Below are 10,191 nucleotides of genomic sequence, written 5' to 3'. Positions count from 1 at the left end.
AATATTACTCCATATTCCATAAGCATTATGACTTTTTCTTTGATTGGAAAGTAGTAACTAAATTATCAAAAAAAAAGTAGTAACTAATCCAAATCCATTTGCAGATTTGGAGAGTAGATACTAGATACATCAGACATGAAATGAGATGACGGGTCCTAACGTGTGATTTGGATAGTACACATTCGAGTGAAATGGTTAGAGTATATATTCTACTGTTAAACGACTGTTCAAATCTCCAGAGTCAATTGCTGAATGTACATGTCAAATGTCATGCATTTTTTGCGTAGGGTATTTGGCAGAATGCATGCATGCATGCAACTTATTTAAGAAGAATAGAAGACAGTCAAGACACCGTTCTTACTTCTTCACGCAAATAAACATCGGGAAAACTTACATTGCATGACAATAATTCCCTTAAACACGGGAGCTTACAAATAACAAATAACATTTATTGGAACTTGGAAGTATATACTTACAAATACACAAGGAAATCAAGAACAAGGCGAAAGAAGAATGATATTATCTATATGAAGAATTCAGGTAGATAAATATTTCCAACACACTATAATGCACTCATTAACTGACAACATGTTGCTAGATAAACATAGACAAACAACAGCAATCATTTTTACCCATTTTTATTCGACTGCACCAACTCATGTGACCACACGTAAAATCTGATTCACTATACCTACCCACACATGATAAGAGTACCTCTAATCCACTTGCTAAGAAACCGCCAATAAGTTCTTCTGACTAGGGCCTGGATGATGGCGAAGACGACTTGGATTTAGCAAAATCAACTAGATCTTTGAAGAGAGCATCTTCCAATTTGGTTTGTTTTGGGGTGGAAGCACCCTGACCTCTTGTCTCTTGGTTAAGAGTTAGATTTTGGGTTTGTCCTACTAACCCGTCTTGATTGAAACCTGATCCGCTTCCTCCAGGGGAAGAACTACCTGACTGCTTCTGATGCTTGAAGAATTGCTCTCTCTGATTGTACTTGGCTGGGGGTGGAGGTATGACAACAGGAGACTGCACCTCCCAAGGAGCAGGAGGGAGCCTTTCAGTTGATTCGGGTTCATCATATTTAGGTTGCTCAGTGAACACCGGCGTTGAGGTTGAATCATTCCTATATGTGGGTGGTGAGAAATTTAATGTAGATGTTACTGGCAGGTTGCCATGGGGACTGTCAGAATGAAATGGCTCTGCATCAGATGTCACTTGCAGCACTTCAGCAGACCTTTCTGCTTTGTAGGAATCGCCACTGAGATAATCAACCACACCGACATCTCTACTGTTCGGCTTCTTTGACGACGGGGGTGGAGGCAGAAATGGGGTAACTTGCAACTTTTCACCCTTTGCATTGGCAGACTTTGAACCTTGACCCTGCACATTGTCCCTTGAAGACCTGCAGAAACTGTGTTACCAACTCCATTCGCCATTTAACTTGAACAGCTTATATAAATAACTCCAAAAGTATTTAACTCTTATTGAATCATACATGATGTGATGTATTCAAACCAGGAAAATCATGATAGTTAATGGTAAGTATATACTATATGGAGAAACAAAAGGCACTCTTGTCACCTGCGAGATAACCGAGCGAAATCGTCTTCTGATTCATCTTCCTCGTGATTGACATTAACAAGAGGTGCAACAGGAGTCTCTCTAACACTAACTCCAACAGGACTTCCTTTTACAATAGCATCGTGTTGGCGAAGCACACGCTGCAAATCATCATTGAGAGTCAACCCCTGACATAAAAGTTCCTCATCCCTGTATGGTAAGCAACCACCAAGTAAATATCAAAGATATTTGGAAATGTAAAGAAAAGAGTAGGAAGAGATTATACGTTGTATTGTTCACGAGAATCATTACACGCTTTTGGTAAGATTGGCACTGGTCAACAAGATCAACTATCACCTCTTGCTTCACACCCTGCATAATTGCATATGAGATGTAGTAAGAAAGGCCCAGAAAATTTGGTCTCGGAACGTGTCAATATTTCCATGTTGGATAACAAGCTGAAAGAAAGCCTAAAATACAACATCTGCAAATCTTATTTTGTGGTCAGTCTAGGTCTTCCTTACACCCATCCAGAGGCACACTCAACTTTCAACAACTTGAGTAGGAGGATAGTTATTTCTATTTCCATACAGCAGCTACTAGCTTAGTTCGTTAGTGACACTATCAATTATAATTTGTTATGTTGCTCATGTGCCACATATATTCCTTCACCTGAAAGATTACTTTTTTCTTTCCTTTTTTTTTTCTTTTGTTTGGTTAGGTAACGTTTTCTTGGAATATTTATAGGGTGAACTAGTGTTACCCCCCTACTAGATGAGCCAATTAGGATCCCCTAGATGGGAAATTAGGGTCTCCCCCCTAAACAACACGGTCAACTTGGTTTGACTGTTAACTTTCAAGTCAAACAACTGAAAATGACTTAAATGCCCCCACCTAATTAAAATTGAACATTTTCTTTTTGAAAATAATGAGGGCATTTGTGTAATTTTCAATTATTTGACTTGAAAGTTAACGATCAAACCAAGTTGACCGTGTGTTTAGGGGGGAGACCCTAATTTCCCATCTAGTTGGGGGGGGGGGGAGAAATTGGCTCATCTAGTGGGGGGGTAATACTAGTTAACCCATATTTATATCAAAGAGATTATACAAGAAAATGGGCATTGAAAAAACCTAAATTCACATATTTAGTTATTTATAGTAGCTAAGTTGAGGAATATCCAATAGAATAATTTGCATATGAGGTAATTGCTATATTGTAACTGCAAGATTGGTCATTATAGTATCAAGAAATACAGTTTGATTGCCAGGGAAACCCTATGACTATATAATATCAAGGAAAAATGGAGTAGCAGACAATGTTGTAGAATCGTAAATCGTAGAGGTTAAGAGTTAGATTAAATCTTAAACCGCATCGTAAATCGTACGATTTTTTTCTCCAAAAAATATATGTATGATTAGAAACCTACACAAGTATAAAGTTTATGTGAATTTTTCCATGATTTCGATAAATTACCATGAATTTTTACATGATTTTCATAAATTATTCCTTGCTTTGATAGGTCATCAAATGGAGAAGATGGTCTTGGACATTGCTTTGCAGATTCAAAAACATTTACAAGTGTCCAGTGTCCAGTGTCCCTCAAATTCAAACATAACTCAAAAGATAAGGTTAAATGTAAGCGTGGAAAAAAGAAAAACTGATGGTTCTTTACACATAAAAAAGACAAAGAAAACTAAAGTTTAATGCATCTAATGCAAGTAGTTGGATTGTTTTCTCAAGTATGAATGCGTTAGAATATTTTTTATTCTAACTTCATGTAATTTCAATCCATTTCATTTGAACTTTGTCCTTAAAAATTTCCAATTTGCACATTACACAAGAAAAGGGGACTAGTCAAGTAATAATAAATTGTTTTTTGTCCTCAAAAGTGGCCCATTTGCACATTACACAAGAAAAGGAGCTAATGAAGTAATAATAATAATAATAATAATAATATAAAGGGAACGTTAGGCCCACCCCAACTTGATGTTCTAAATTTTTTAACTAAAGTGGTCCCAACTTTATTGTCCTGCTTCACAAGAGTGCACAAAGCAAAGTCTTTCTTCTCCATTGGGTGGAGATTGGAGAAACAAAACCAGCAGAGTCACAAGCCATCAATGGCAACCCGATGGAAAAACTCAAAACCAAAAATAGAAAATTAAATTAAAGGTATGTAAATAAGAACTATTTCTAACTTTCCCCCAATTTTCTTCTGAAAAAAAACTGTTTTTCCCCCTCATCTCTCTCTCCAAACCGTAAGATTTCAATTTCAAATCGCGATTTGATACAAACCACATGTTGTACATTTCCAGTTTTGCCAACGATTTATCTCGTTTTCATTGCGGTTCAAGTTAATTCGTGAAGTCAAATCGCGGTTTTTTCCGGTTTATACAACACTTGTAGCAGACACATATTTCTAGGACAAAAGTAGGGTGGAAAGAATGAGTACAGCTTGGTAAAAGTCCAAAAAAATATATTATAAATACAAAAACTGTAAAGAACAATTACCTCGGGACTCTTAGGATCCAACGCACTAAGCATTTCTGTTAACACATCTGCTAATCCCCGAACAGTTTGAATCTCCTCCAAGCTGCATTTAAAAGAAAATAAATCAATAATAATAATAATAATAATAAAAAGAAAGGAGAAAAGGTCAAATGTAACAAAAACTCTTTCATCACAAACAAAGAGATACACAAAAACTCCTATTAAAAGACTAGTGATTGCTTTTTTATAAACTATTTCTGGAAAATCACAATTATTATTTTAGTAAAACTGAACTAGTGTGTAATTAATTATACATGGGATCTAAAAAGCTACCCTGGTACCCAACAAACTTCTGTATTAAGCATGGGCTTCACTAACCACACAAGCACCTCGAAAGCAAGTACTACATATATTCAGGGCTGACTGATCCTATAGGGGGGCTCATAGTTGTACAACCCAAGATGCCTTTTAGTGTTTTTTAAGTCTGTTAACACCAGTAAGATCTAGTTTTCTCCGAGCTCAGTTCATTTCTCATTTCTTTTTTATCTTTGATAACTTTATTAACCCCTAGCTCTCCATTTCCTCTCTTCATTATTCCCAACAACAACAAAGAATAGCAACTTCGTATTTTATTCCTTTTTCTATGGAAATGTGGTCTTTTATTGTTTTGACCACGTTACATAGCGTAATTCATTTGAGTACCCCTTTTGGGATCCCACGGTCCCACCTAGGGGCCAAATTTTTCAGGAGCTGCTCCTGTCTACAAACAGTACCCACAGGGAACCACCAAAATACGAGTTACTGTTGCACGAAGAGTAGTACCTGATACCAGAATCATCATTCCGGAGTGAGGCCTCAATAGCTTCATCCTCAAATGTTGAAGCAGGGTGAAGTATAGGCTGAGTTTGTGGTGGAGTAAACAAAGGAACACTGTTTTCTGCACGAGGTGGGAATTCTACTCCAACAGACTGCCAATAATTGAGAAATGGGAATATTAATTCTTTTGGGGAGAAAAGAACCATACTGACAACTCAATTAATAACTTTTTGGATGTTAAACAAGCATCCATTAGTGGTCTATGACATTTAGCTATAAGAAATAAGTGTCGCATAGACAAACTTAAAATAGGAGAGAAACTCTTGAATAAGCACCTTCAGTTCATTGTATGCAGCATAGTACTGAGGATACCTTCCTCCAGGTCCCCCAAAAGCTTCTTGCCATGTATCAATGAGAATCAAGATCTTTTCCCTTACATTCAAGTCAGGCTACAAAATTGATATAAAGAAATGAGAAAAGAGAAACCAAATCTACAGAAGAAGAAAAAAAAAAAAGAATAGCAAATCCAAAAGGAATAAGATAAAGGAGAAATCACACCACCTTCTTTTTCACTACTTTGACCATCTCATGTAAGATATCACGCTCAACTATCTGCTGATAAACACTCTCTCCACAATTTTTACTGAGGGTCTCCAACACCTGACATTTCAAGAACAAGTAACATCATTCATAAACTCTGAAGACGAGAAGTATGTCATGATTGCATATAAGGATCTACTAATGTGCCAAAACCAGTTGATTTGTATCACCTACTCATCTGAGAGGAGATCGATATATGTATGAGACTAAAACCTTTTAGAAAACGGCACAAGTCGGCCAAATGGGTTTAGGTGTCAGCAATTTTGTACTCTGTTAAACTATTTGATTGTTGTATGTTTCTTATAGGCAACAATTGATTACAAGAAGGGGCATTCCATGGACTAATCCAAACCTTCTCAGTCTCACCCCTACACTTGTCTTTATAATAGCTATACCAAGTGGGAGCCTTATAATAGCTTAAACTAGCTCAGATAAATTATTTGAACAGCTTAGCTCAAAGAGTATAGAGAGGCTAAAAAGATTTAACATTGTTGAGGCTATTAGTCCCACATCGTGAGTTTAAAGCCTATCCAATTACTATCACGGAACCACTCCACTCATTGCCAATTGGTTTTGAGTTGGATGCGCCTTTTCTTGTGAGCTTTCAACCCTCTTCTTGGGGTACCTCATACATCCCAGTCACTAAAAGTATGTATGGGAGTCTTATATGTTCCAGTGTTGAAACAAAACCACCTTGACTGCTCCACGACAAGAAATCTCACGAAAGATGCAGTGCCAAATTCTCTAGGCATCATTATCTCACATTTAGAAAGACCTAGCTCTCCACCGTGTTAACAGTGGTAATGTACATCAAGTGCAACATATATAGCATCTTTCATCGTGCCTCTAAGTTATGCAACACTTGCCAACTTATGGTCTGTATGGAAGGGGAGCAGTACGAAACTTAACAGCATATGAGTTAGGTAGGAATGTGGTTATGTAGGATGGCTATCAACATCAATTAAGTGTTTCACAATGCAGAAAACCTCACTGCAATTCTAATAAATTAGATGAGATGATTTCTTCTTTAAATGGGGAACCTAATCTGTTAAATTTGATCACAGGGCACTAGTGGTTTGTCTTGTATCTTCTTTGATCCTTTAGCTAAAAGATGGCTTAAGAACTATACTTCCAACTTTCTTATACGAATAGATATTATTTTTATTTACCGAGAAAGAAATATATGAGCAACCATTGTAAACTTACGAAAAGACCAAGAAGTTGTATCTTGGGATTTTTACTTCCGATCCGCTTTTTAAGTATCTTCAAAGCATCCTTTGCTTGCCTATAATTTCAAAACAAAACATTCCAATAAAACAAATTACAATTAGATCATCAGCACTGTCATAAGTAAAGCTATGATCAATAACAAATAAACTTGAATTATACAAAATGTAGAAACATACCCAGGTTCCATGTTAATAATATCGCATATTTCAATATTTAACCCCCAATCTGGACCAATCAGCATATCACTAGTTGCCCTCTCGACACGAGCTGCAGCCGTATTAGCCATACTTATCCCCCTCTCTCTTTTCTTCACCAATATATATTACTTCCCCTAAACCAATGATCATAATCATGAATTTCGTCAGTAGAATTATATAATTAGCCCAAAGGGTAGATCTTGGTACAAAATCACAAGCTAATTAAGCACTACTAATCAATTCAAGACACCCAATCAGCTAAAAAGCATAAAGCATGATACTGAACCAAAAAACTGTTGAATTGAAAGGCCCAACATGTAAACATAATGATATTAAAAAAAAACAACAACAACAATTGTGATGATAATGTAAAAGATCAAATTTTGAGGATGTACCTGTTTAAAGACAGATTGCAGGCTTGGGTTTTTAGTTGTTGTTATTGTATTTTATTTTGAGCTTGAAGAAATAATTTGGACGTTTGGAAGACGAGAGCAACTTCTATTGACTTTTTTTTTTTTTTTTTTTTTTTTTTTTTTCAATTTTTAGAATTTTCTCCTATTTATTTTATTGACTTTCAAGTTTGAACACAGCCGTCTCATAGTCTTATCTAACGAACAGGATAGATAGAAACCTCTTTTTGTGTGTTTTGTTTTATGCCATGTCAGCTTGTAGATGTTTCTATCATGTCAAGGTTGTCATGGCAACATTCTTAAGAACATTATTATTAGGCAATAATATTGTAACATACATATTTTCATGATTGACTAACAAAATCACTCAAAAAACTCCAATGTGAGAAGGAGTCGAGATCTCTACAACCGGGTACAGAGATTATTTCTGTAACCATGTTATCTCGCCGTTGATTCAAATCCGAAATGTATGTATGCCTCGATACCTGTGTATGTGCTCTGAAATGTGTGTATGTGCGCCGAGATACAATATGTGTGTGTGGTACAGAGATTAATCTCTTTACCCAGTTATAGAGGAACCGGTCTCATGTGAGAAATAGCTGATGAGAATTTATACTGGTAAAATGGAGCAAATATACTTTTTCTACAAGGCCCACTACTGACTAAAAGTTCCATGACCTTTCTTTAGTCTCTTTGTTTAGTCTCTGGTGGCGTGGATGGGAATTAGACAAATAGCTATCATCCAAGGAATACATGACATGAACCTTTTATGAAGACTGGCTTGCCTTGGTGATGGATGTAAAGATTCTAAAGACATTGTCAACCACTTTAGCTAAGTAGACCAAGGCTTTCTACCCACCTCGCATGGGTTATTCTCTGTCACTATTGTGCTATTGCTATTCCAAAAGTTACTCTAGAAAACCGGTTCCAATAGCACATAGTTATTGTTTAATTATGTACACTTTTATTTTTTTGCATTTTTTTTTTAACTTTCATTTCAATATCAATGGTATCTTCATCATCTTTAGCATCAATTAATCACCATAATAATTGATTGGAAAATCAAATACCACTAATATTGAGTAATTGAGAATGCTCCCATGAAGCCGCCTCAGCCTTTTTTTTTTTCTGAAGTAGACACCTCAGCTTTTACAATGATTCGGCAGAAATAAAAATAAAAAAATAAAAAACTCATGCCCAGTTTTGATAATTGTTCGCGTAACAACATTAATAACTAAATTAAAAAAATTTAAAAAAAAATCTTTCGTCAAAACTCAAAACCCCACCCCGACTTTTACCTAAAAAAAAACATTTTCTAACACAACTTGAACTTTGATTTCTTGAATTCAAGCGCTTTCACCAATTGCTCAAATGTGAACACGGTGTTAGAGAGAAGAGAGAGAGAGATAATTTTTGAGACATGTCAAGAAGCTTTCACAAATCTTAACAACTTCTAATAATTAGAATATCCAGTGCTATACTCAATTCTTTCACATTATTTGTCATAAAAATATTGCATAATCTGCGACAAGGACCTAATTTAAGCTTCTCAGGAGTATAGATTGAGTAGAAAGGCAAATAAGATTAAAATCTAACAAAAATATTTGTTGAAACATAGAGAATGTAAGGTTTTCTAAGTGGTTGGTAAAATTGTTTATGTTAACATTGAAGCATATAGTAAGAGTTTTTGGTGGAACAAGGCAATGATACATGTAGATGAAGCAGTCATTTAGGACTAATAAGGCAACTTTGGAAGTAAAGGAGGTGTTGAATGGATGTTGGTAAGATTTAGTTCGTGGGAACCTAATGCAATCATTTTCTCATTGGAGTGGTTTGAACACAGAGTTAGATGGAATGATTGATTTACTTTATTAGACTTCCCTTCCATATGTGGAGTGTCCATATCATCACACAATTTGAGAATTGTCAAGGTGTGGAACAAGAAATTGAGTCAAGAGAGTTTTTTCTTTTTTCTTTTTCGTTTCTTTTGATCGATAAAAGTCAATGAATTTGATTCATTGATATCTCAGGAATTCCAATAAGTTACAACAAGGGTGAGTCTTGTAGCAAGATGCACCAGTATGTCTCCATGACCACATCTTATTTGATCTTTTGTTTCCCTGTTCTTTTAGTAGTGAATCTTCTTCACGACTCCATAAAATGTCTTATTCTTTCAAAGTATTGTTATAACATATTGTTCTTGATTGCTTAGAAGATTTTTAGATTTTTATTTCTGTGAAATTTTAAGAGTTGGAATCTGCTTATGGGGTTATTTTTTTAAATCATTACCTTTAAGTTGTGAAAAATAAAAGGGAGAGGCACAAATGAAAATTTACAGTTCAGAGCTAGCCTTCTTTGTCTTTTAAATTCCTCCCGTCTTGAGAAAACTAGTCAAACCGCTTATCATCACTCAAGAGGCTATGGATTCAACTATTTCTCAACCACAATGTCACCAAATAATCAGTCTTGTGAGATTAACCTATTGGCCTCCACTATCCAACTTTATACGAATTAGTGTCAAGTATGATGGAAAACTGTCAAGTATGTTATCTCTTTGATTCAATGTTATTTACTGTACTTTTTACTATTTGCAGACATTTTGATTACTAGTTCTTTTATTTAGGTCTGTGGGCCCTATAGGAATGGTTTGCCTAAAATTTATTTTCATGTTCTACGTATTATTACGATGTTTCCGTACCGTCGTCAATCAATAGTGTTAATGCCACATTGAGCGACTCTCATGTCGGGATGGCTGTAATATTAAGTGAAGGAACTGAATATGAACAGTCAACTCCTCAGGTACAAGCATTTTGCCAGCGTTTTCGAAAGTAGATACTGGAAATAAGTTCTTGGATCTCTTCTTGACATATGCACTCTGCTTTAA

At 35.6% G+C, this 10,191-nt stretch overlaps 1 protein-coding gene across 1 annotated transcript; it reads right to left on the bottom strand.

Annotated features, from left to right (window-relative positions):
- Positions 1–500: 500 nt before the first annotated feature.
- On the bottom strand, positions 501–7,565 carry LOC147490766 (Target of Myb protein 1). Its single transcript, XM_086567061.1, has 10 exons — positions 7,293–7,565; positions 6,877–7,031; positions 6,677–6,755; positions 5,432–5,530; positions 5,206–5,319; positions 4,877–5,022; positions 4,076–4,157; positions 1,853–1,938; positions 1,588–1,776; positions 501–1,408 (listed from the first exon to the last, which is right to left on the bottom strand). The coding sequence occupies exons 2-10, from the start codon at positions 6,984–6,986 to the stop codon at positions 757–759; spliced, it is 1,557 nt and encodes a 518-aa protein (XP_086423187.1). The 5' UTR covers positions 6,987–7,031; positions 7,293–7,565; the 3' UTR covers positions 501–756.
- Between the last annotated feature and the right edge of the window lie 2,626 nt (positions 7,566–10,191).

Source organism: Coptis chinensis, chromosome 6 (assembly GCF_015680905.1).
Source record: "Coptis chinensis isolate HL-2020 chromosome 6, ASM1568090v1, whole genome shotgun sequence".
NCBI lineage: Eukaryota > Viridiplantae > Streptophyta > Magnoliopsida > Ranunculales > Ranunculaceae > Coptis > Coptis chinensis.
This window is presented reverse-complemented; position numbering and strand designations above follow the sequence as displayed.